General features: G+C 35.8%; 3 protein-coding genes across 5 annotated transcripts in view; 1 reads left to right on the top strand and 2 right to left on the bottom strand.

The window, feature by feature from the left end:
• rabgap1l (RAB GTPase activating protein 1-like) overlaps nt 1–3332 on the bottom strand; it is a 115836-nt gene extending 112504 nt beyond the window's left edge. The window contains exon 1 of the mRNA XM_032571052.1: nt 3231–3332. The gene's annotated coding sequence lies outside the window, so the exon portion shown is untranslated. The remainder of the gene's footprint in view (nt 1–3230) is intronic.
• Nucleotides 3333–3974: 642 nt separating this feature from the next.
• Nucleotides 3975–22004, top strand: axdnd1 (axonemal dynein light chain domain containing 1). 2 transcript variants are annotated; one of them, XM_032571173.1, is made up of 31 exons: nt 3982–4210; nt 5063–5208; nt 6354–6457; nt 6940–7033; nt 8627–8712; nt 8800–8856; nt 9032–9140; nt 9950–10071; nt 10672–10812; nt 11013–11117; nt 11404–11524; nt 12020–12121; nt 12193–12359; nt 12472–12541; nt 13426–13651; nt 13803–14040; nt 14588–14681; nt 15521–15711; nt 15807–15897; nt 16208–16342; nt 16986–17060; nt 17392–17466; nt 17797–17871; nt 18202–18276; nt 18607–18681; nt 19012–19086; nt 19676–19708; nt 20285–20365; nt 20473–20564; nt 21191–21330; nt 21405–22004. In XM_032571173.1, the coding sequence occupies exons 1-31, from the start codon at nt 4159–4161 to the stop codon at nt 21464–21466; spliced, it is 3309 nt and encodes a 1102-aa protein (XP_032427064.1). In that variant the 5' UTR covers nt 3982–4158; the 3' UTR covers nt 21467–22004. The 2 variants fall into 2 exon arrangements, with proteins under 2 accessions (XP_032427065.1, XP_032427064.1); XM_032571174.1 differs by lacking the exons at nt 17392–17466; nt 17797–17871; nt 18202–18276; nt 18607–18681; nt 19012–19086 and having other exon boundaries at nt 3975–4210.
• Nucleotides 22005–22472: 468 nt separating this feature from the next.
• Nucleotides 22473–26357, bottom strand: nphs2 (NPHS2 stomatin family member, podocin). 2 transcript variants are annotated; one of them, XM_032573024.1, is made up of 7 exons: nt 25894–26357; nt 25625–25728; nt 25204–25276; nt 23584–23666; nt 23238–23497; nt 22976–23054; nt 22473–22787 (listed from the first exon to the last, which is right to left on the bottom strand). In XM_032573024.1, the coding sequence occupies exons 1-7, from the start codon at nt 26207–26209 to the stop codon at nt 22581–22583; spliced, it is 1122 nt and encodes a 373-aa protein (XP_032428915.1). In that variant the 5' UTR covers nt 26210–26357; the 3' UTR covers nt 22473–22580. The 2 variants fall into 2 exon arrangements, with proteins under 2 accessions (XP_032428915.1, XP_032428916.1); XM_032573025.1 differs by having other exon boundaries at nt 22473–22784.
• Between the last annotated feature and the right edge of the window lie 700 nt (nt 26358–27057).

Genomic DNA, 27057 nt, shown 5'->3' with positions numbered 1-27057 from the left:
CAAAGAAAATTACATAATAAAAAAATACATATTTTGCTTTGCATGCATATAACATCAACAGCTCACCAGACTTTGCAGACATGTTAATATTAAATGATTCTACTCCAAAATGACACAAACAGTCTCATCCCTTGTGGTCACAAAAGAGCAGCAAACTTGCACCCTGTCATTACTGGCCTGTCTCCAGTTCAGGACTGGCTGGCTTGTTAACATGTTACCAGCCACAGCCTGTATGAAACCGTGTGTTTTATACAGGCCGTGTGAAGAGGCCGTGTGTTTGACAATGGCACAACACATAAAGCAAAGCTGATCTGTAAACTGAAATAATAATAAAGATTAATTGTCACTGAATCAATGTTTTCCACCAAGGTTTGTTTGTCTGGTTCTTGCTGGACTTCCCCACATGCTATATGATGCATTATGTAGTTAAGTGCACTTGCAGTTCACTTGAAGAATGAGAGATAAGGGAAATCTTTGCTTTTGCCAAACTACTGAAAGGCGATGCATTGCACATGGCCTCTCTAGCTGTAAATAATGCAGCCAGCATTTTGTACAGATAGATAACAGTAACTTCTCTTGCTTAATCATTTCGGTGGCCTCCTGTGAACTTCAACATCCCCCTTTCAAATAAATAAATACATTGCAGAAAGCATATGCACAGAAAGTGAAATGGCTGAATTTGTTAGTTTTAAAAGCAAACCATTTTGGATTTTATGTTTACCTTTCTGTAATTTCCTTTGCTTCCATTTTGTTACTGGTAGACATGAATTTTCCCACTGAGGGACATTAAACAATATTTTTATTCCATGGCTCATTGGATAAGGCAAATGGCACAGTAATAAAAATAAGATAGAAAATAAAAATAGAATAGAATAAAAATATCTCTTGGTAATTTCATTGTAATAGCAGCAAAGTGATATGCATAATTTTACAGAATGTAGAAAGAATAATTGCAATAGGATGTGTAAAGGGAAAGTGTAAATATCTCTCAGATTTTTGTTTGGTTCAATGTAAATTTGCAACTTTTTTCTTTTATGTAAATATAATTCTGTTAGACCACAGTAAGAATAATTGTAGTAGAAACAACTACTACTACAGTTGTAGTAGCTAATTACTGCAGCTAATTGGGCTCTTAAACATATACACTGCAACAAACTGACAGGCAAGCAAGGCATGTAGATTCACACAAAGATAAAAATGTAATCCATAAAAAACTGAATAACAACATACTGTGCAATAAGAGCAAAATTACAACATAAAATACTAAAAATATCCAAAGGAATGTGCCAATTAAAAAATATATAAATTGTGCATATGTATTTGTGCATTAAAAACAAATTATTTACAAAAAGTAACAATAAAATTGTTCAAATAAAAGCAGAAGTGCTGTTTGAAACAAGAAAAACTGTGCAAATACCAGTAAAGCTGTAAATACCTAGTGAGTTTTTAGAGAGCAGTGACAGACCAGAGGTCTCAAAGTCCAGTCCAGTCTTTTTTTTCTTCCAGTAGTGTAGGAATGTTTTAAAATGTGCACCATCATGCTTATTTTCTGAACTTGTTCCTGACAGTCAGTACCTCTGGCTGAGGAATCAAACATTGTGCTGGTAGAACATTGAATATGTGTATTTAGGTGTCTGAATGAACGAGTAGCACTTTTCAAGAAAAAGGGCATGACAATACTTCTATGAATGGAAGTTCATTTTACTGAATAGTACTTGCACCTTGTCTCTGCAAAATTATCCACGAAAAATACACGTTACCTACAGCCAGTTGTAACACTGATTTCAGTAATGGTTAGGTTAGGTTTCCTTTCCCACCAGGGCTAAGCTAAGCTTTGAAATTTCTTCTTAAGCAAATGTTTCTATCTATCCCCTGATACTGAATCATTTCCTGCAAAGTTTTCACAAGAAAAAAAACAAACAATCGATGCCATTTTTGGATACGACTCAATACATTAGTTATGTTGCATTCAAAATTATCCTGTGCATTCTAATTTTAAATGAAATGCTAAAACATCATTTAAAGCATTAAAATGAAGGAAAAATGTTTAAAAAAAACTAGTGTCATAGGTATAATCTGTAACTATCTCTTGCTATAACCCCTTATAGTCCATACATACATAGTCTTGTACATCTGTGAATAAATATTTATATCTCGTAGAGCACTTCTGGATAGATGCAAACTACATCTCGTTGCTTGTACTTGTGACAGTGCAATGACAATAAAGTTGAATTCTATTCTATTCTATTCTAACTATATGAAAAACATAGTTGCTTATTATGACTTGAAAACAACTTATTTTGCGGTTGTCTTCTTTAAAAATTGTTTTCTTTGTCCTAAACTGTTGCATCTCTGGGCCAGTTAGCTCATTTCAAGTTTATTTTAAAATACTTTTTACACCTGGGGTAGGTGAGAATGAAAAAAAGAGGTGTTTATATCTATCTATAGTATGGCACTAACATGTCTCCAACTTGTCAACTGTGATACTGAAATCAACCGCACCTTCAGGAAACCATTCCTACACTAAAAGTATTTTGTGGTAGAGGTTCACCAAGTGTCATTTAAACAAATGCATCAAAAACAGCTGGTGATGCTGTTTGACATGACAACGTTGTTGTTAGGGTCCTAGGAGGGTAAACTACTGCAGTAAACTGTTTTTGTTGATGTCTGCAGGCCTGGATGGGGCAAAGAGTGCCATGGTATCCCCTGCTAGTTAGCCTCATTTGCTATGTTTTACCTGTAAACTATACCGTGATAAGCATGTAGAAAGCTGGACAGCTTTGACAAAGTGCTGCCTTGCATAACATTACAATGAGAGGCGGACAAATTGCTTTTGCAGTAGCTAAGTGAACGCAGAAACCACAAACACCGAGAAATAATTAGCAAGGAGCAAGCTAACTCATCATAAATGTATCCGATTTTTTTCTCACGCTTCTTCCACAAGCCTCTCCGCTTACTCGGGAATGTCAAGACAGGTGATTGCGGGCTAGACAGGAAGTACCTGGATACGTGTCCTAGGCTACAGCTGGGAGCTAGAGCTAACTTTGGCTAACGCTACCAGCTCGAAGTCCAAAACAGTTGGACCACTGAGCTTTTTCAGGAACACCCCGCCCGGCTCCGGAGGAAAAACACCCGAGAGTGAAGAAAGGAAACAAGTCTCCATCTTTATCTGCTCGCAGATGTAGCTCTAACATAAGCATAGGTAGCCGTTTAGAGAGTTGTCAACTTACTTATTTGAAGGTTTGTAGAGTTGTTTATTTTGTGTCCGATAAGTTGCAGCGAAGATCGTGTGTTGTGTCAAAGATGAATTACTCTGGAGTTTTATTAAACATTTTCCGGTGTAATGTATGGCGCATGCGCGTTATCTTCAAAACCTACCTTGCATAGGAATTTTTTTTTTTTGCGTGGATATTTTCACAAACAGAAGCTGAAGAAAAATATTAATAAAAGACCAAAAACGTGTACCCACTCTTCCAGTTTAAAAACGTCTAATTAAGCGGGCCAGAGGAGGGATAGCTGATCAGCGAGTCTCTCGTGAAAATTAACTAAGCAATAAAAAAAGTTCAAATCTAATGTTATTAATTAAAAGCCCATTTCATAATCCCGGTCAAGAAAACATACATTGTTGAACAGTTTTGTTCCCAATTAATTACACGGACATAAACAATTAACCAGAAGTAGACAAAAAATAAATGAATATACTGTGAAAATATTCACCTTTCATCCTTTATTAGAAGGAAAAAAGGTGTTGATAAAAGTTGCATTGACATTTTCTAAAACACATTATTTGAATTTGTTTGAATCAATGGTAGTTAAATATATTATTCCGCCAACGTTTTGGAAAGAAACTGGTGATATTTGATGCTTTTATAATTTTGAAGATTTTTCACCATGTGAAATCTACTGTACGACTTCACTTGAATGCACCACGGAGTTAACACGCGGCCGTAAAATGTTGAGTAGACGAGCAGCTGGTAAGCACGCCGTTTCCATAACAACGCGATCAGGAAGAACGAAGTACTGAAGGAAAAGGCGCTTTCGTTCGTAAATTTTAAAAAGCATGTTATTTAAGATAACCTACATTAGCTTCTCGCCTTCATGGCTCGGTGAAAGTTGAAAGACTTTATCCTCTGACTGTAACAGCCTCGTTTGGTAAAGATGTCGTTGTCCACGGCCAGAGCCAGTCCAGCGCCAAGCGAGCAAGCAGACGGTAAATTATTCATATCCATCCACTGCTGTAGACTTTCTACGTGCCAATGCTGCTCAGAAAGTTACAAACAAAACATTATATGTAGTCATGCACGATTAGAATACGTCTGTAGAAATGGCTAAAACCAATCCAGTGCGTTCATGTACATTTTATATGGTACAACCGTACTCTCTATGCAAAACAATTAAACAAAGATGGGTACAGTTGCCAAAACTTGTACACAAGAAAAAGTGGTGTTACTTCAAAATACTATTACTGAAGTACGTGCAAGTAAAATTGTGTCATCAAAACATTACTCAAGCAGACGTACATTGTTAGATGATTAACTGATTTGACAATCTAAAATAATTCTGGTATTTTTAAACAGGAAACTCAAAGGTTTTGAAACCACCTACATAGCAGGCAACATGTTTATGCTTAAACAGATCAAACTACCTCCAGTGACAAGATTGTACTCAATACAGGTACAATACCTGTACCTGTATTGGTATAGGTGCAATCAGTACAAGTACCGATTGTACCTGTATTGAGTACAATCTTGTCCCAGCCTAGGTTTTTTCTACGTAGAGTTTGCATGTTTTTTCTATGCTTTCTTGTCATTAGGACCACATCAGACTGAGACAAGGGAGCTTCCCAAAAACAAAAAAGACATTCTCAAAATGGTCAAAAATTATACTGATAACGAGGGACAAGACAGATAAACTCCAAATAAGAACTTTGGAAGATGTTTATAAAGCAATTAGAGATATTGACCAAAGCTCATTTTAATGGTTTGAATAAATAAAATATTATTTATTTGCTTGAGCACTCAGTACTCAAGCAAATACAGAGTATTTGCTTGATTTTTCTTAGAGACTGACCTGAGAGTCAAAGTTCCAGATGGGATCAGGAAGGAGCCTGTCAAACAAACAAGCATCCCAGCAGAACTGCTGCTCAGCCTCACCTCCACTGTCTCCAAGAACACACAGGGCCACACTGCACATCACCGAAGCTGTGAAGTACTTACTGCTCTTTCTTCTTTACACTATATGTTGTGATTCATACACATTTAAAGTACAGTTTTCTTCAATCTTCTCAATAGACCCATGTTTAGTTTATTTATAAAGACAGTCGGTCTGAATTAAGATGCTGACATTCAGCTCAAAATATTTGACAATCGCTGGAGAAGATTGCTTCAAAATTCTTACATGCATGTCTGCTTTATGTAAAATGGAAAAAAAGTATGTCAGCGCCCCCTTCTGGGTCCTTTCATTATTTGTCCATTTAGGGTTTGATTTCAGTTCTCTTCATGATTTTTGTACATTCTGTAAAAACTATATATCTTTTCCCTCACCCAGATTTCTGTTTTTTTTTTTTGTTGTTGCACTTCAAAATTTCCCATTATTAAACAAGTTTTAATTAAAGACGAATATGGCCTGAGTGAATCCAAAATGCAGTTTACAAACAATAATTGTATTTGTCAAAAGAAAAAAAAAGCTACCAGGCTAATCTCACAGTGGATGAATTTCTCCCCATTCAAGCTATTTTGATTCTCAAGCTATTTTGAATATTAAAGTCATATGATATTAGTATAGTCATATGATATTATTAGTATAAGTATGATATTAAAGTCATACTACAACATTTCAATCAAATTCAAGTGCAGTCAGATCTGCTTAGGCCACTCTAAAACCTTTATTTTGAATGCATTCTTTAAATATTCACATATGGACCTGTTGGTGTTTTTTATATAATTGAGTTGCAAAATAACGAGAATAAGTTTGAGCTTTAAAAATTTATTTTATGTTGTCAGAGAGGCTCTATGTAGTTAAGATTATTCTACAGGTCAGGCAGTAAACAGATCTGAGCGTGATCTGAGAATTTGTTTAATTACACAGAATTCACCATTTAACATATGTATTCACGTTGGGCTCAGTTGGGTTTCATAGCCATTGATAAAGAAACTCTTGATTTGATAACCCTTTTATGTATTTATTCAAGTTATCTTGATCTGAAATATACAAGTTCGACAAAATTAGTCCAATCTAAAGAAATCTGTCAGGGTGCTAAACTTTTCTTGCTGCAATTTTTAAACAAAGAGACTTGATACAAATATATATAAGCATAGGTTGATAAAATAGGAATAACCCATATTTTTGTACAGAATGATGGAATCAGACGGCCAGATGGAGTTTGGCATTATCCGCTTGGACGCACCAAATACAAATACTTTCTGGAACAGCCAACATCGCTGACAGAAGCCGGCAGGTCAGTTAGGGGGATGAAACTGTGACAATTGTTTATATAAGTTATTCTCAAGTGTGACATGTTATGTCTTTACAGTTCAGGTTTTGGTTAAGGTCAGCTGGAGCCTGACCTTAAAGATGGTCATGAAACAATGATGAAGAATAAACAAAAATTCCTTCACACAGATGTGAGCGACTGATAAAGTCAAATAGAAAATAACCTCTTACTAACTCATCTTGCTACAAGCTGTGGAATCACCCGGTATATTTAGGTTTTCAATGCAACGCTTTTGAATTTTGGCTTCTTCTTTGAATATTAAATAATATGAAGCCTGTTGCATATAAGGACTATGAACAGAAGAATTGACTCTCTTCCTTTAATCATTACTGTATGTTTTCCACCATTGCAACAAATGCTAACATGAGTTTTAAAAATCAACATTTGTTAAAATAGTCCACTATATAAAGAAAAATATGTTTCCTCTGTGTGTGGTGCCTCTGCAGGGATATTTCATTCCTGTGCGATGCTGTGCTTACACAGAAAAAGATGACTGCTCTCCCACCACTGCATGAGAAGAGCTGCAACGGAGACATAAAGGTGAGCTGCGTAACCACAGGGTTTGTACAATTAGGTATTTTGAAAGTACTTTATTTCCATGTAAAGTCCTTGAAAGCACTTGATATTCAAACAGCAGTTTTGTAATGAAGTGCAATCTAACATTTGATTAAAAGCCTAACTTTTTTACCATATTTTCATACACCTATAAAGACATTATTTTTCTCTCTCTGAAGTTAAATCAGACTAAACTTTTCTTGTTTTTGGTTATTTATATCTGCTAAATGCTGGTCAACTTAGGAAGAACATTGTTTATTTTATTTTTGGATATCTATTATTCCTAATTGCTCTATGAGTTATTGACCTGTGTGATTGAAATAAAAGTTATAATATTGTCTTTTACATGTTAAACGTTAATGAAATTGGGGGATTTTTTTTGTTTAATTTGTGTTTTGTTTTCAGACCAGTCAGGTGTGTAAGGTGTGTATGAGAGAGACATTTCTAAACATAAAATTGTGTTATATTTTACACAAATGTCCCTGCTGTAGAATGAAGACTATTGTCACAAGATTTTATTAATAACAGTAATAAATTATATCATTATAATAGTGAATTTACACTGTCTTTTTTAGTTAATTTGTATTGTTTTATCTCCAAAGTTTGTTGCTGCAAAAATAAGACAAGAAACTTATCTTGAAAATTAAAAGTGTACAAACCCTGTAAGCAGATGGTTGACATTTTTTAATTTTTAATTACGAGAGTGTCCCATATTGTTGTTATTTTAGCAATATGTGTGAAAATGTTGCCAAAGTAACTTGGGAATAGCTCCAATGGAATATAGTCGTTTGTGTTAAACCTTTTTTTCTGCCCCAGATAAAATAAGATTTAAAATATCATAGCTGTAAAATGATATCCATGTTTTTAAATCCATCCATTTTCTAAAGTGGATATATATTGAGTATACATTGAGCAGGTCGCTATTCCATTTAGTTCACCTTTGGCAAGCGTTAGAAAAAAAATAGAACACACAAACAAAACTTACACAAAATAAAAAGATTACCATAAATTATACATTGTACATCAAAAACAACCACCTAATGTAGTTGATAGTTAAGCTAACAGTTGTGGTTTTGGAGTGTGGAAGGAAGTTGGAATACCCAGAGAAAATGTTTTTTAAATTGCAACACTTGAATATCATTGAAGGTCAAGTTTCCTGTCTCAGTCTTGTCACTACCTAGTTTTTCCATTTTCTGTCAAAGAAATACTTTTATTGTTTAGTCAGAACATTTCCAACATGACACATTGCACATTGTTTCAGTTTCTAGTTGACACTGAACAATTTTTTTCTTTTTCATCAGATTTTTATTTCCTGTATTTTTCACATTTTGCAATTTTGCTTTTTCCCACCTTTGCTTAATATGTCCATGTTTCATGATTTTCTTTTTGTTTAACTGTTTATATTTATTCACTTCCTCACTTTAAAGGTTTTCACATGTTTTTTCTCTGTGTCATCACATATTTCAAACAATTGGTTTTGGATTTAACCAGTGTGAAGTATTCCTGGGGCAACCATTGCCATTAATTTGAATAAGAAGCCAAGCCAATCACAAAATGCCACCATTCTGTGTCTCTCAGAAATTGAATGTCAAACAAAATGTGATCCCTGAAGAGTATCGTATTGTGAAGAACAAAGGAATACAATGCCTCCAGTTGTATGAAGAGTAAGTTTCCTTAATATTATTTAGTGCAGTCCCTTCTTATATAACGATCTAGCGTTTTCCTGATTTATTCCATATTGTACCTCACAGTGCATTCACAGTGCAACTGAAAGATCAGGAGCAGAAGTTACGAGTCCTCCCATCACTGTGAGTCCAAACATATAAATTAAAGTGACAGAAAAAATTTGTAACACTTCATTCTAGTATAATAAGCAATTAACTTAGGAAACATAGTAGTAAAACAGACCTTTGAGCATTACAGAACTCTGTATGTGTGTGCAATAATACACATACTGCATTTGTGGGAATGTTCTGTGTGCAGGAGGCCCAGTGGCAGGCTGGAAGTGATCCAGCTGATGCGGATGATGGATGACATGCTGGAAAAGGCTGGAGTGGATCAGCAGAACGAAGAGCTGACCGATCTGTGCCAAGTTAGTTTTCTACCTCTGCAACTGACATGAATGCTGTGTTGTAATTTTTGTTTAATACAGAGAAAAACCTTTAGTTTGCATAATTAAAATGGGAAAATACACAAAGAGCATTCAGTCAGTGAAACAACATAAGCTACTTTGACTCAAGGGACTTTTGTGACCCAATTTTTAAATTTAGCTTTTATTTCTTTTATTTGATTCTCAGGTTATCGGCAATCTTAAAGAATGAAATATAGGCAGATTTCTTTTATTCTGATATTAAAATTTTATTATTCAGTTCATTGCACAGTGATTTACATATGCCCACACTTCTCTCTTGGGAACAGTTTTGTCTTTATTTTTGATATAATGTAATACCCACATATATATTTATACTACGAATACCTAACAAAATAAAAAAGAAAACAGCTTTTTAGGTGGAATAAAACTGCACATTTAAGCTTTTTGTCAATGATGAAACAAGAGGTTTGGTGACCAAAAGAGGACATTATACAGAAAAGCAAAATAAAAAGTATAACTATGTTTAGGGACGGATAACTTATGAGATCAGATGATTTGAAAGTTTAGAAACAAACCTGAAAAAATATTTTTTTTACACTTTAATTAGAGGAAATGTTTGAGCCTGAGGGTAGAAAGTGTAACCAAATTTTAAAAGATGGTTCAAACATTAAAGAATATTTACCAATTACACAAATGGCCTCCTTCTTAATCTGCGATGTAATATGCCAATGTAGAGTGTCTGTGTTTATCATTTCTGTCAATACCACTAAAATGCTCAGAGACCTTAAAGTCTATGACTTGTTTCGCAGCTCGAGAGCTTGTTGGAACTGGTGAAGACAGAGCAGAACATCTACAACATCGTTTTCCATGAACTGATCAGGCAGGTGACCGTCGGCTGTGCTGAGAGAGGACAGCTCCTCGCCAAACTCAGGTTAGCAGCTAACATATTTAACCTTAAAAGCCTTGGAAAAAAACAATAACTACACAGACATGAACAAATGCTTGTGAAATGCCATAAAATAATATCTTATGGCAGTAGGAGTAATAAAAGTATGCTGACTGATTGTATGTGGATGCACAAAACCTTTTCTGTGTTAATATGATAATCATATAAATTTAGAATTATTTGAACTTTCATCTGGTGTTATCTGGAACAGTGCATTTGGTCAGATGACTCTAATATTTAGTTTTTCCATTAATAAACACTCCAGGTGGATCTGGAAATATAAGGAAAATACTTTCATAATCCTGCTTGAACATGGTGGAGGATCCATGGTGCTGTGGGTTTCTTTTGCTTTAAAAGTCTGTGGGAATTCTGTTGATGATGTGCGGCATCATAAACTCTTTGAAAGACTGGATTTTTAAATAAGCCTAGCAACCTCAACTAGAGGTTGAAGGTTGTTTTTTTTTTCTTTTTTCAGTGTGAGATTGAAAAATAGTTTTGAAATGCAACTCTTTTTTTAATTAAAGCAAATTAGACATTTTTTAAATATATTTTCCTCTGCTGATCCAGAATTTCTTTTTGTTCCAGGCAGCGGTACCAGTCTCTGCTGGAGCGAATCCCCCAGTGCCTGAAGACGTTACATACTGAGGTGGTGGCGCAGCGGGCTCTGGACCGTCGGCTTATTGAGCAAATTTACCACATCAAGGCATCCATCCAGCAGATAAACATGTATGTAGATCAGGGTCAGAGTAGTAAAAGAAAACAAGTGATTTAACTGTGGTCTCAGGGAGATTTTTATACACCAACTAGTTTAAGAAGAGATAATAAATGCCCTAATTTTCAATAATATCTTTCATTTAAACAAAGGTGAAGGTAAGAGATGCGTGTCTTCTCATTTCCATGCTTGTGTTTATGTGTTCTTTTCTCAGAGAACTAGCAAAAGTGAGAGACCATGATGCTTTTGTTTCCGATAAGATGGAGCACGCACAGGAGGAACTTGCCAAAAGCTCCAAAGAAACTCTCAGCTACTCAGAGTCAGTCTGGCAGACTTATAACAGTGATTAATGGCAAACTACATCACCATTCATCAAGTAGAACAAATAAGAATTAATTGTTCTAAATTGATGTATTAGTACATTTACTTGGTTTTGCTTCTGGGCACAGTCTATATTGCTGTATCTTAGCTTTTTTTTAAAACATTGTATAAGTAAGAGCAAACTTCTTTTGCCCTTTTTTCTTGTGATGGATGTAAAATGGGACAGTTTTTAAATATGCTTGACAAAAATGCTACCTCTGAAATGATCAATGTGCCTCTCTAAGTGTTGTCCAGGGTTACCACCATCTGTATGAGCTGCACAGGACTCGTCTGGAGGAGCAGCTGGAACAGTTGACTGAAGACAGAGACCATTGGAGCAGGTTCACCTTCAACCTCGCCCTCAAAGTACAAGAAGCCGTTTTGTTGTGTTCTCTCTTTTTTTGTGTACAATGTTCTTTTTTCATCTCTTTGTGTAACAATAAACAAAGGAATTTGATTTTTAGGGATATGTTACAAGTAGGACTGGACAATATGCCTGAAAAAAGGTGTCACAACATAAGGGTTTCATATCAGTCAATATCAATAATTATTAATTAATTTTTTGGTTTTAAATATCTGAAAACCTGCCAAACTGGTGGTGCGGCTAAAGTCTTTCCTGTGCCTACATCTCCCAGAATGCTGTGTGGTTTTGAATTGGAGTGCAGTGAAATTATTGAACATTCTCTCAAACGTATTATCTATTGATATTGATCATGTGTGAATCAGGATATGTACTGTTATTGATTAATTGTCCAGTCCTAGTTACATGTTAGATTTGCATTAAAGCATATTTTTCTTATAAACATGCCAGTTTAACCCATGTTTGTTTCAGGTTTTGTTAAACAGTTTCTTTTCTGTCAGGTGATTAAAGTGAAGAAGCTCCAGCTTGTCAGTGAGCTGTATGTCAGTGGGGAAGGCTGGTTCGAGACAGCACATGACTGCCTCGTCTACATCACCACAAAGGTGAAAGTCAAAGCACACTCTTTTTTCCCACCACAGGTGTACGCTTGACTGTGCTACTCCTCCTACTGTAGGATACACATGATATGGATGTCATAGTGGAGCTAACCAACAAGTGGAAAAATCAGCTGACTACCCTCATGTTGTTTGTGAAGAAGATTCATCATGCTCAGTTTGAACAGATCTTCTCCTTGAAGGAAGGCATCAAAAAGTGGCATCTTCACATCAGGACACAAAATCGGTGAGGAGATTATTTTTAAAACAAATTTTCTGAACATCTTTTTGAATCTTATTTTGCACTTTTATTGACACTTATAAGTATTCTTCATGCAATTCTCATCTGATGTTATTAGGAATAAGGTTCCAGAATATGACATTACAACAATGGCAGAAATCCATGCAGACTTATGGAGGTGGTCAAATGTAAGAGAGGATATTTATTTTCTTTACCTTCTGTGGTGTTTTTTGGGAGATTATCTTTACAAAAATACAGAGTCTTACCAAATATTTTTGGTGTAGCGTGGTATTGGATATCCTGGAGCATAAACTCAAAAAACTGATTTAAACCATTCGATTGTAGCTCTGTAGGCTTATTGTTGTGCTGAAGGATGAACCTTCACCTCATTCTCAAGTTTTTTGTTTGGTCTAACAAGTTTTCTTTCCAGGTTGTCTTGTATGTGGCTCTACATTCCCTGTGATTGAAAAGCATTCCCCCACCATGAAGCTGCCACTGCCGTCATTTACAGCTGGGATGTAGTCTTTACGACGAGGCTTTGTGTTTTTTGCAACACATGTTGTTGTGCATGAAGCAGAAATACATTTGTTTTGGTTTCATCGACCACAGCACCTTATTGCTTTTACACTGTAAAAAAAGAGAAAAAAATCTAATTTCTGGAAAAAATTTTACAGTAATTCCAACCACCATAGAATTGCAGTTGCCAGAATAAAATTCTGACAACCACAGAATTTTAGCACACTGCACTGTGCACAAATACGGATCCTTCCGGTATTTTACAGTAAATTAGAGATGCCTATTTGCTTCTCTTTTTATGTGAACTTGTGGAAGCTGTGCAATACTACTTCTTTCCGTCTGCTGTATTTCTTGGTCCTCTTTTTTTTCCATTGATGTTCTCTATGAAACCTTCAAAGACTGCAAACTGTGATACTTTGTGTTGCTATAAAATCCCAAGAAAATACATTGACGTTTGTAGTTGTAACTTGACAAAATATGAAAAACAATGTGTCCAGAAATTAGCAGTTGTTGTTTTTCTGAGGCTTTACTGTTTTTTTTGTTTGTTTTTTTGCAGAAGCTGTCAGTTGTATGTGAGGAATGCCAAGGTGAAAGAAAGGCTATATTTCAGAGGAGGCTGCATGAAGTCTACAGTACCATGGATAAATTTGCAAAAATAAGCTTTCGGACTGTTGAAAGGCACATTTTCCCTGATGTTGAGCCCGCTGTGAGCCTTGAGACTATAAGAGAGCTGGAGAATGTCCTAACTGAACTTCTCAGACAGTATAACACCCAAGCCAGTGGTGAGAGCAGATATTAAACTTGTATTGTTATTGACACATGCACAACTGTTAGTCACTTTTGTTTTTTCTCTGTTACTCTTCATTTAGTCTCATGTTAGCAAGGTAATTGTTAATGAGTGAATTAAAAAGCTGAAAATAATTCCTTCTGCAGAGATCCACCAACTCATCGCATCCATGTTTAACCTGATGGACTTCTGGGCTTCTGTAACTCATAGTGCACTGCAGGTGTTCTCTCCTCAGTCAGCGATGACCGCCTCTGATTGGACTAAACTGGAAGAAGCTTTTTCTAATTGGAGGAACATAGTTGAAGATATATTTTTATACTTCCCCTTCGCACAAACGGACAAACAAACGGACCAAAGAATGGTCAAAAAAGTCCCTGACTTGTAGTAAGTGTTTTATATATTCAGTTTACCTTTCTAAATTTGTAAATTGAATCTCTTAATATACAGTGTAAATTGTGAATTGAGTAGAAAATGCCTCGTTGAATAATATTTTCTAGATAAACCTCAATATTTCAAGAGCCTTTTAAAAGTGTTCATTGCATCTTCCTGTGGTCAAAAAGCAAAGCCGTTTTATTATCATAATTCTTATTATCACAATTGGACTGATCTGTTTCTATTAGTAGAGCAAGAAAGATTTACGTTTTTGTTCAAAATACTTTTAATTTCAACATTTATTGTTCTAATTTCCTAAAAATAATAACATAATTGGGATTTTTGGTCTATTGAAGAATAGTTTCTCATTCTACAGCAGATTACAAGACTAGTTTCTATAAGATTATGAAACTAAAGTAAGAGTACATATTTACCATGCAGTTTCACTGCAATAAATTATTACAGGGATTAGGGCTGCATGAGATTGTATTCAGGAACATCTTCATGTACTATTTATAAATTGCTTAAAGTTCTGTGTTGTGTGTGTCTGTTCAAAAAGCTCAGGGACAGAAAAGGCTTTAGAAGAGGTTCAGGAGCTCGCAAATCGCCTGTTCAGCTTCACTGAGACTGAGAACAAGAAACTGCTAGAAGAGGTGAGTTTTAAACACTCTTCAGGAAAATATCACATTTATGGTCCTGCTTGTAGTCAGGAATTTTGTTCTTTTTGGTGACCAGACTGACAAATGTTAGCAATATCAAATAAGAAAAAAAATAATAGCTAAGAATTATTCAAAATATAATTTTACAAAAAATTAAGCAGACTTGAAATTGATTTTTGAGCATTTTGGTTTGATTCAGAGTTCCCAGGAATAGGATTTGAGCTCCTCTATTGAATCGATTTTTTTCTCCACCTGAACTTTGGGTGCCATTGAAGTAATGAGATCCTGTCCATCAGAATTGAACAGATTAAACCTGCAACTTTCACAACATTTTATGTGTGGCAGCCATATTGAATCTAACTTGAGCATTGGACCAGGGTTTCTGAATTTCAAGTCACAATCCTAACTTCAAAAAGTGTTCAATTTCATTTTAGAAGTAGAGATAGAGTAGGTGCCACATATTGATGAGCTATTTGTCCTCACAGCTGTACTGAGTTTGATTCCTGACCTTTGCTGCTGTCTTTCCCCCTTGTGTCTCTGCCTATTTCCTGTCTGACTTCTGTGAATAAAGGCCACTAATACCACAAAGTATTTCCCAACAAACACTAAAAGTATCAGCTACAAGTAGATCACAATATAACTGCATCAGACATATTATCCCAAAATGTTGTCCTCACATTTTATACAATAATTAATTACTGCAATTGATATTTTGTCAGTGAGCAGCCATTGGCCCAGTGTGGATGAGAGGGATAAATAACTAATGTTTTCTCTTTTTCCTTAGTTGACTGTAATAGTGCAAATGTTTGTTTCACTGGCTCCTTCCCTTTCAGGTGGTTTGTCTTCATGAAGGTCAAACAAACTTGATGATGGCTCTGTTGCTTCACATGTTACCTGACCAGATTGAGGAAGAAGATAAAGATCCAAAACATAAAGACAAAATAAAAAACTCAGCACAAGCTTTAGTTGAGGATGCAGAAAGGCTTTCTAAGAAATTGGTCTATTATTCCAGATTTATTACCAGGTAACAAAAATTGCCACTTTCTATTGTTGCATTAAGTGTTGTATCAAAAAGGTTGATGGATTTATACAACAGAAAATGCTGTTTTTCTATTCTAGATCATCCAACTTAATTTTGGAGCAGGCGTTTATAGTGGACCCTATTGATGCACAGATGGAAAATAAGACAGAACAGTTTAAAAAGCTGCAGGTAAATGAGACTGCAGCGTCTTTCTAACTTTGACTGTGGCTCTAAACTTTTCTGAAGATGTTTTAGAAAGCCAGTGCACAAGCCTGCAGTTGTGCAGTAGTTTAGGCTTTGTCAAAATACCTCTATTGCAAAAATGAATATTTGTCAGTATTAAAACATGCATAAAAGGTGATAATTTTGTAGAATCTATAGCAAATGTGTGATTAATAGTAGACTACATAAGTAGGAGTTGCAGTTAGTCTATAATTTTCAGTACATGTGGTTTTGATATGACATCAATTTATTTACCAAGCTTAATTTCTATCCTCAGACAGATGGTAATAAATGGTTGGCAAGTTTGAAAATACTGCTCAAAGAACTTACTGAGAAATTTGAGAAGAAACTCATCATGCAACCCAAAGAAACTTCAAGCATCCCTCAGCCACCAGAAAGCATGGAGACTGAGGTGACAACCCATCATAAAGGCATCCCAGAGTAGTTAGACTAAATGATAATTATGAATGAAGTTAAGTGGTTTTCATGTTCCCTAAGTGTGTGCTAGATATGTAAAAATCTTAACTTCTGCATGTTTCTAATTCTGAAACTAGTCACAAAATATGGATCTGTTCCTAACCTCTCTATGAAGAAATAACATCTCACATGTAAATAATGAATTTTGCAACTATTTAGAGGGAAAGTAGTTATGCATTACTAAAGATCATATTTGTTTGTTATGCAGATTGTATAAAAACAAAAAATCTGCTAACAATTATTGGTAACTTTGTTAAAGGAGAGGAAACGGAAAACAAAAACATTATCTTCTACTGGATTTGGATTACAAAATTGTTCAGAAATATTTAAAAATGCTGATTTTATCATGCCTTTACACATTTGCCTGATACAGTCTATAGCCTATTTAAAAGACTGGTTGGTTAAATTGTTGGACATGTTTGTGTCTGCATGTATTTAGTGCAGTCTACTTTGTGAATCAGTACAGAAATAGCATATAGCACATCCAAAAATATAGATTAATGCACTTCTTTGTGAAGCCTTTGCCTTGTTCCATAAATGATTATGAGTATTAGCTGGGAGCCTGTCTGTGTTTACAGACCAGTGAAGGTCCTTTGCAGGAGCCCAGGCAAGCTGACAAAACCAGAGATGGGACTGAACCAGAACAAACTGAGGTTAGTGATATGAACTAGACAAGGTTTGACAGCGTTAAGGTTTAGAGTAGTTTGTTAGGTTAAATGACAAATTTTGAATGAAGTTAACTGTTTTTCAAGTTCATTGCTAAATATGTAAAAATCTTAGTTTCTCCCTGTTTCTAATTGTGAAACTGGACACAAAAGACGAATCTGCTCCTAGTCTCTCAACTCTTTTATGCAATTTAGAGGGAATGTCCTCCATATTTAAATATATTTATAGTTCTGCATTACCAAAGGTTGTGGCTGTTTGACTTGCTGATTGTGGAAAAATGTAAAAAAATGTTGGTAACTTTGCCTGTGTGTGTTACAGACCAGTGAAGGTCCTTTACAAGAGCCCACGCAACATGACGAAACTACAGATGGGACTGAACCAGAAAAAACTGAGGTTAGTGATATGAACTAGACAAGGTTTGACAGCGTTAAGGTTTAGAGTAGTTTGTTAGGTTAAATGACAAATTTTGAATGAAGTTAACTGTTTTTCAAGTTCATTGCTAGATATGTAAAAATCTTAGTTTCTCCCTGTTTCTAATTGTGAAACTGGACACAAAAGACGAATCTGCTCCTAGTCTCTCAACTCTTTTATGCAATTTAGAGGGAATGTCCTCCATATTTAAATATATTTATAGTTCTGCATTACCAAAGGTCGTGGCTGTTTGACTTGCTGATTGTGGAAAAATGTAAAAAATATTGGTAACTTTGCCTGTGTGTGTTACAGACCAGTGAAGGTCCTTTACAAGAGCCCACGCAACATGACGAAACTACAGATGGGACTGAACCAGAAAAAACTGAGGTTAGTGATATGAACTAGACAAGGTTTGACAGCGTTAAGGTTTAGAGTAGTTTGTTAGGTTAAATGACAAATTTTGAATGAAGTTAACTGTTTTTCAAGTTCATTGCTAGATATGTAAAAATCTTAGTTTCTCCCTGTTTCTAATTGTGAAACTGGACACAAAAGACGAATCTGCTCCTAGTCTCTCAACTCTTTTATGCAATTTAGAGGGAATGTCCTCCATATTTAAATATATTTATAGTTCTGCATTACCAAAGGTCGTGGCTGTTTGACTTGCTGATTGTGGAAAAATGTAAAAAATGTTGGTAACTTTGCCTGTGTGTGTTACAGACCAGTGAAGGTCCTTTACAAGAGCCCACGCAACATGACGAAACTACAGATGGGACTGAACCAGAAAAAACTGAGGTTAGTGATATGAACTAGACAAGGTTTGACAGCGTTAAGGTTTAGAGTAGTTTGTTAGGTTAAATGACAAATTTTGAATGAAGTTAACTGTTTTTCAAGTTCATTGCTAGATATGTAAAAATCTTAGTTTCTCCCTGTTTCTAATTGTGAAACTGGACACAAAAGACGAATCTGCTCCTAGTCTCTCAACTCTTTTATGCAATTTAGAGGGAATGTCCTCCATATTTAAATATATTTATAGTTCTGCATTACCAAAGGTTGTGGCTGTTTGACTTGCTGATTGTGGAAAAATGTAAAAAATATTGGTAACTTTGCCTGTGTGTGTTACAGACCAGTGAAGGTCCTTTACAAGAGCCCACGCAACATGACGAAACTACAGATGGGACTGAACCAGAAAAAACTGAGGTTAGTGATATGAACTAGACAAGGTTTGACAGCGTTAAGGTTTAGAGTAGTTTGTTAGGTTAAATGACAAATTTTGAATGAAGTTAACTGTTTTTCAAGTTCATTGCTAGATATGTAAAAATCTTAGTTTCTCCCTGTTTCTAATTGTGAAACTGGACACAAAAGACGAATCTGCTCCTAGTCTCTCAACTCTTTTATGCAATTTAGAGGGAATGTCCTCCATATTTAAATATATTTATAGTTCTGCATTACCAAAGGTGGTGGCTGTTTGACTTGCTGATTGTGGAAAAATGTAAAAAATATTGGTAACTTTGCCTGTGTGTGTTACAGACCAGTGAAGGTCCTTTACAAGAGCCCACGCAACATGACGAAACTACAGATGGGACTGAACCAGAAAAAACTGAGGTTAGTGATATGAACTATGGAAGAATGCCTCTTAAAGAAAAACCTTGAAAAACTACAACTTTAAATAAAATTAAGCAAAGATTAATTTTAGCTTAATTGATGTACATCCTTTAATACACTGCCATTTTGCTGGGTATTTTCTTGATCCACATGCAGAATTATACACAGAAATGTATTTACACAGACAGAACAACAAGGGGAAGGCCTGAACTCTGGGTTCTCTGGCAATGATTAAAGATGGCTGACAGAACTGCAGTAGGTGAAAGTGGGATGTTAGGAATCAAATGCCAACTTGATAAGAGGAGGTTTGACATTACTTTGTTGTTGTGGAAACCAAATACGTGTCTTCAACTAGAATGGCTGATTATCAGGCAAAGACAGTTCTCTCATAGCTCCTTAAAGCCACTGCAGATAATCAGCTAATTGCAAACAGGTGCAGCGTTTTCAGCAACGCAAAAATCTTCTGTGGAGGACCGATCTCACACACGCACACATGAACATTACATCTATTACATTAATTTGTTAGTAGATCAATGAAAGATGTTTGTAAATAAATATGATAGTAAGTATTATTTTGATTATTTTTTAGATGATTGAAGAACCTGAAACAGAACAACAAGAGGTCAGTCAAATAAATCATAAGTTTTTAGTAGTATTTTAAGGTCATGCTGGTTCATGCTTAGCATTGGGTTATTTTCTGTTTTACTTTTGCAGAAGTTAGTCGTTTTCTATGAAAAATTTTAAAAAAATATGATATAATACGTTTTTAAACAGTTGTCTTTACTTCTATTTTTAAAATCTCTTGGGAGATTTTAGAAAAAAAAATCAGAAAACTGATTTGCTGCTTGTATTGTAATGCTGTTTGTTCATGGGATTATTAATGTAAATAAAACTGTGTGCTAATTGGTGTTCTAATAAGTTCTAATAATCAACCAAACTCTAATTAGATAAAACCATTCTTCTAACTAGTTTTACATTGTTGTATTTAAATGCCCAATAAAATAAACCAATTGTTTTATCTTCATTCTTCGTGTTTGTGGTTTTGAACATTGTCTATGTAATCAAAGAATAAAGTGCAAAATATGCTGAAGGTATTCAAGAATATTAAATATTTTTTTGTTAAATAGAAATAGTTTTACAAATGTGAATTTCTTGTATTCATTATTATAGTAAAATGAATAATGCTGTCGTCCTGCAGAGGCCATCAATTAAGCTGATAGACTATGATGGAAACATCATTCAAAGATATCAGGATGACAGCATGGTCCAGCTGCCTGGGGTCAGATGATTTAAAACATGGATTTTTCAACAATTGGCAGAAATAGTTGCCTTTCTACAGAACTGAATCATCTGTCTGACTGAACTCAGTTTGTATGTTTCTATCAGGGCAATGAGCTGGTTGTGTGTCCAGTAATAGAAGAAGCTCAAAAAGCTTTCTCTGATCTAGCAGCACTAGTGCTGCTGCAGAAAGAACTAAGGTAGGACATGTGTCTCCATTTTCTGTGCTTGATTTATAGTTTTGAGAGGCTAACACAAATAAAAGTTACAATTGTCTTGAAAAAGTATACGCTCAACCTTCTTTTTCACATGAGAACCACAAAACTGAGTGAATTCAGTTGAAAATGATGTTAAAGCAATACACAATAATAATTACTGTTTTATCTGGAGTGGAAATTATAAAGTTTAAATTTTTTTTTCTATAAGAAATACACAAAAATGTGTATCCTACATATATATTTGACTTTCTTTACTGTGACACCCCTGATTAAAATCCTGTACAACCAGTTGACAAATGAGCCTTATTTGAAAATATATTCTAATTAATGGAATATGACTATTAAAAGGTTTTGCACAGCCTTGTATTTTTGTTGTATGAGATTGTGGCCTAATTATTTTTAAACAATAACAAATCAGTCATTTGTGTTAAAATGCTGAAAATGTTACAAAGTAAAACATATTTGGTAAAAGTATATCAGAAGTGGTGCAAGGAAATGCATGTATCTTTTTTTATTTTTATTTTTTAATATTCCTATGATTAACATGCAGTGTGGCTTTCACGAAGTTGTGCAACCAAAAAATGGAGGCATCTCATGTTTTTTCTCAGGGACTCCGAGAAGCTAACAATAATTGCTGAGAAGCGAGCTCGGGAAGCTGAGGAGGCTCTGACTGAAGCGCTGAATAAGATTAAAGACCTGGAGAGATTGCTCCAGCGTCAGCCTGCTCCCGAGTCTCCAAGCAAAGATGGTAAAACCTTGCTACTTCCTGGATAAAACAGACATGAGCATTAAAGTTTACAATGCCTTTTTAATTTTTTTCAGAGGAAAAGATAATGCCACCTCATTCCCCACCTACGGCTGCAGATCCAACTTCTGAAACATAACCCACATCTGAATCCGAAAAAGAAAGCAACGCCTCAAAGAAAACATGTTGTGACTCTATGTTTATGTTTGAGACTGTCTTATTTATTTTTGTTGTATTTGGCAAAGAAGAAAAATATAATCGGCTACATTTAACAACCCACGACTTCTCAAAGTGTGTGACGCATAAATAAAAAACAAACTGAAGAAAGCAGAAAAGCAATGTACATTTACAGTATGGAGAGGTTTTCTTTCATCGCCTTATGAAAGAAAGGCGATTCTTTCATAAGGCGATGAAAGAATTCTTGTACACCTCACTCAGGAAGTGAGGTGTACAAGGATACACCTCACTTCCTGATACTGTGTGTGCTGTGCATTTGCTTTCTGTGGCACCTGTCAACCCTTTGTCTCTTCAATATCTCTCTTCTTCCTGCTGTATTAATAAATGTCTATGCAAATATTCTTGGGAGTTCCTGTTTATCCTTTGCTATTTCATAAATTGAAATTAAAATGATGAATATATTTTGATATTTCGTTATATTTAATGGCAAGAAAGATAATATAATTGTGCATAAGCTGAATATAAATAAATGCACGTAGTTTAAAAATGTTAAAGTTTGAACAATAATGAAAACTGCAACTTTTGCACCTAGAATAATCTGCAGATGTTCTGGTGTTTGTTTTCTGGTGAATGTAAATATTTTCATATGACTTTGATTTTGATGAAACTACACTGGCTTCCAGTTTATTTTAGAGTGGAATTTATTGGAGATCTTTTCACAGATGATATCAGAGAGCTTCTGCATCCATATGCCCCTGTTAAGTCTTTAAAATACAAATAAAAACATATTTTAAAATCGCATTTCTTAATTCCATTTACATTTTTATACTTTGAAAGGTACTCAGTAAATAAAGTTTTACTTGTAATATTAATATTTTTATTCTATTTTTCTGCCCATTCCTTCCAAAAAACATTTATTTGTAATATACAGTATATACTGTATGTCTTTGTTAGCTTGAAAATAACTGCATTCAGCTTTTATTTAAAATGTTAAATAGTATATTGACCCAATGTGATTAAATTACATCCATCTAGCAAAATATTTTTACTAAAATATTAATGAAATGTTCGTTATGTCACATCATCGGAGAGTCTCTCTCTGATGCCGCCATCATGTCTCCTCCGTCTTCAGAGAGAGGAGGTGGCGGTGGGAGGGAGGTCAGGTCAGAGTTCATGTTGAGAAGATCTGGGACGAGAGGAAGGACCAACGCAGGCTGGAGATGACGGAATGAGGCTCTAAAACCTTCCCAGGCAGCTGTCTCCCTTTCTGATGCCTTCACCTGCTAACAACCAGAAAGACCTGAAATATATTTGTCCTATTTCATCTGAGAAGCCAGAAATTATTTAAAAATGGACCTTAATAAAACATACTAAATAAGTTTTGTTGTGTTTGTTACAATATATGAAGCAAAACAAGAATATTAAGAAGAAAGAGTGTATCTGAAACTGATTTTAAAATGCAATGCCTTACAGTGAACTGCTGTTGTCTCTTGGCCTCGGCATCAGCAGCCAGGCTCTGCTGTAGCTCCACAGGAAAACTGAGCTCGTCTCTGACATGAAAATCAAACAGAAAGACCCCGAGGGATCATTTTTTCTGGCTCTAATTCTCTTCTGTACATTTCAAGTAAGTCAACAGTACTGGAAAATTATTTTAGAAATTAATTAACTAAATTTCTGAAATAAATTTCTGAAATTGTCAGTTCTTGTCAGTGGAAAGAACAGACGAGCCTTACATGTCAGTTCTTTCCACCCTGATTCCCCAGCGGCAAGTGACAGAGTCCAGCGTTTTCTGAATCTGCTCTCCGATCCTCCGCCTGTGCTGCAGGATGTGACTGAAAGTATGCTGGGCGAAAACATCTCTGATGGCCGCCTGAACCAGACTCTGTAGCACCGAGGTCAGGCTGGACAGAGCTGCGCTGCACAGAGCCACATTCTCTATCTGATAATAACACACAGCGCTCAGCTCTGGCCTCGCCAGGTCCTTCGTCACCACCTGCAGGAAGATGTTGTAGGAAAAAGTCAGATATTTCATTGCTACTTTTTGTGTGATTATTTCTGACTGCCAAGTGTGTGTTTTACCATGTGAGAAGGAACCTTCAACATCCGGAGCCGAATGTCAACTTTGTGGCAGACGTCAAGAAGTGGAAGATAGAACAGGAGGCCTGGAGAGAAAAGACAGAGCGTAAACATCAGTATTATAGAACATTTCTCGGAAATATGTGACATGATTTATGACCTTAATGTGTGACCAACCATGCTTTATGCTGTTTCTGCTGATTGCTATTATTACTCACCAGATACTAATCCTCAAGGAGTGTAAACATCATATTTTTCAAACCAAATACAAAATGTTAGACTCTGATACAACCAAAGAAACGACAATAACATCGATTTGAAAAGGAATCCATATTTTTCATTTCATATTAGACAAAACCTTGAATACACACATTTTGGACTTTACTTGATACATCAACAAATGTAGTGTATAGTTATGAAATTAGAAGAAATAGGTTTACATTTTTAACAATCTACAAAGGGTGATGCATATGCAAATTGAAACAATTCAATAACATTTGGCAACCCGTTTTACAATATATTGACAACTCTAATTGAAGAAGGTTTGATTTAATAAGATAAGGTGTGATAAGATATAAGTCATAGGAAAAGGGAGGTGGATAGGATGTGGGATTGTCCTTGTTCAATTTTGCCACTTTTGTTTTGTTTTGTATTGTCATTATGGCTAAATCAGAAAATGAGGACAAAGTTGTTTTGATTTTTCATGACTGATCCCTCAATAAAACTGTTTGACAAGAAGTCTTCTGTGAGGGTGTCAAAGAGGCTGAAAAACGTAAATGGGAGGAGTGTGTCTACATAGATGCCATAGCTGGGAGTAAAAGTATTTTTTAATTAATATAACACATGGAACTTACATGAATGAAGGTAGGAGTGCAGCACATGTACGTTTGTCAGGTTGCCACTTTGATTTGCTGTGTTCTAATCTCTAATTACCTTTACAACACCTCCCTCTAGTGGTTTAAGGGTAGAGTGTTTGGCCCGGGAGGAGAGTGTTAATCAGAAAAGCAACCAGGATGCCTATAGCAATATGGAGGAGCTGCAGAAACCCTCAGCTCGGGTTGAACAATCTGCCACCAGAGCAACTCCGGCTTGTATGTTAGAGTGGCAAAAAGAAAGCTAGAAAACATCCAGTTGCAGTTTGCAACTATATGATAGGGAACACAGCTGAAGTCAGAAGTTCTTGGGCAACAAATCGATCGTGCAACGTAAAAAAACAACTAACACTGTCACAGTGTTAGTCACAGTAGACGTGCCCAACTCCATTCCTATTGAGCTACTTTCCAGCAACTCTTAGATGCATCCCTTCTTAAAAATTGATGTTCAGAGATGCTCTGTATTTTCTTGTGTTAAGCTGGTAGAGACATAAAGTGTGAACACTATGTATATTTGTCTTCATACTTCACAATTACGCAGCTTTTTAATCCCAAATCCCAGCAAAACGCATTGAAGTTTGTGGCCATAACAAGTTGAAATGGGAAAAGCAACATCAAATAGCCTTTCATCTCTTCTGACCCATATTTTGTTGAAGAATTTTGTTTTTCATAATCATTAAAACATAAAAATCAGATATGTTAATTTATATTACAGCATGAAGAGGAAAGAATGAAATTGATTTGTGCCTACCTGGTCCCTTTGGTTTCCCTCGCAGTAGATGACCAAGCCTGAAAATCACAGCTCTCTCGTGCTCTCGCACTACCTGTGAATCAAGATAACAGCTCTCAACTCAACAATGTTTGTACTACAAACGAGACCACAAATACTTAAGATTTTATGTTTTTACAATGTAGCTTTTTCTTGAAGTGCATAGATGAGTTTGAATCTGAGATTCAGCTTAGATTGGATGACTACTAAGCTTTAAATAAAAAATTAGTTGATATGTAGTTATCGGTACAAGACAAGCTTGAGATATCTAGGTTCACACAACCGTCAAAAAATGCATGCATATTCTTCCCATTCACTGATGCGTTTTTTCTATTTCTATTGACAGTTTTACAGTTATTTGAAGTAGATCACTGTGAATTGATCTTGGAGTTGTAGTTCATACTTTGACACAGAACCAGATGGAAATAGGAAGGAAGAGGAGAACCAAACTCAAGGCAAACACCATCAGCAGCCACTCAAACACTCCCAGGCTTTTGTGCTTTAGACCTGCAGAAATGGATAGCGCTCTGTTCAACCACAACATGCAGAAAGACAAACATGTGCTTAAATTAAATCTTGACTTAAGATTTCAGAACTCAACTGCCTATACAAAAGCTAACATAAAAATGCTAAAAGGAAAACAAACAATTATATTCCTGTGCATTAACTCACCGTCCTGCTCCGCTGCTTCCAGCAGCCACAAGTTCTCCTCCTGGACTTTGGTTTCTCTAACACGGTCTATGTCCACCACAGTAGATTTCAGCTTAACCTCTGCCTCTTTCTCCACATCCACCTTCTCCTGATTTGCCTCTGACTTCTCCATCTCCCTTTTCTCCTTCTTGACCGAGGGAGCTCCAGCGTGGTGACCTGCCTTTGGCGGTTTCTGATGATGACTTCTTTCAGGCACTGGGGCTCCACTCTCCCCTTCCTTCTTCCGTGGCATTGCTCTGGATCTGTGGTTCGGCTTCACAGTGACAGGCTTCTCCATATCTGCTGAAAATTCAGCTGTAAGCAATGTATGAGTGACGGCTGGGGAGCTGTTTTCTTTTGTTGGGTCAGTACTGCTTTCCTGACCTGAAGAGAGAAGAAATTTTGGACCTGGTTCAAATGGAAGTTGACGCTCAGGTCTGAGGTGCTACAATCTGGTGATGGGATTGGATAAGGATTGTTTGGACTGTCTGAGTGTGGGAGTTAAACAGCAGTCATAGGGGAGGGCCACTGGGAGTAACAAATGTTTAAAGGTGACCTATTATGCTTCCTTGAACAGGTTAGGATACAGTTCTGGATTATACAAAACATGTTCATTCCATTTTTGCACTAAATCATAATTAGATAATGAGATTTTACCCTGTTCAGTTTAGCCTATTTTGAGTTCCTTTTAGTATGAGATGTTTTAGGGCCTCTTGTCACTTTAAATCCAAATAAGCTGCTGCTGGTCACACCCCCAACTCAATGTTCACACTCATGCATGAAAACAGCTGCAAACAGATGTGCAATTATACAACCATACATCTTTGAAAAGCGGAACTGGAGCCTCCTGCACAGTCAACAAGAATGCAGGAAGTGGTTTGTGGTTGGTAAGCCAACAACAAAACACATATTGTACAGTGAATACATGGGTAAAACCAGGTGACCAAACGTGTTCATGCTCTTTGAAGGGCTGGGCTGAGGTTGCTAGGTAACAGGATGGGCTTCGTTGGGATTGATAGTTGAGGAGCAGTGCCTGCTGATTTGTGACGTTACATTCTGAAGGGTTTTCCAGACACCAAAATACATTAATTTATTGCCAAAAAATGGCTGAGTGTTTTTTTAAGCACTTGGCCCACTTTTAGAAGC

The sequence above is a fragment of the Xiphophorus hellerii genome, chromosome 9 (genome assembly GCF_003331165.1).
Source record: "Xiphophorus hellerii strain 12219 chromosome 9, Xiphophorus_hellerii-4.1, whole genome shotgun sequence".
NCBI lineage: Eukaryota > Metazoa > Chordata > Actinopteri > Cyprinodontiformes > Poeciliidae > Xiphophorus > Xiphophorus hellerii.
This window is presented reverse-complemented; position numbering and strand designations above follow the sequence as displayed.

Bases quoted from the DNA above. Each gene is read 5' to 3' on its own strand.
- axdnd1 (XM_032571173.1), top strand. From the start codon at position 4,159: ATGTCGTTGTCCACGGCCAGAGCCAGTCCAGCGCCAAGCGAGCAAGCA. The intron at 4,211-5,062 runs GTAAATTATTCA...GATTTTTCTTAG, and splicing joins GCCAAGCGAGCAAGCAGACG to AGACTGACCTGAGAGTCAAA. The intron at 12,122-12,192 runs GTGAAAGTCAAA...CTCCTACTGTAG, and splicing joins TCGTCTACATCACCACAAAG to GATACACATGATATGGATGT.
- nphs2 (XM_032573024.1), bottom strand. From the start codon at position 26,209: ATGGAGAAGCCTGTCACTGTGAAGCCGAACCACAGATCCAGAGCAATG. The intron at 25,729-25,893 runs GTGAGTTAATGC...CCATTTCTGCAG, and splicing joins GGAAGCAGCGGAGCAGGACG to GTCTAAAGCACAAAAGCCTG. The intron at 23,667-25,203 runs GTAGGCACAAAT...TTTTCTCTCCAG, and splicing joins AGGGAAACCAAAGGGACCAG to GCCTCCTGTTCTATCTTCCA.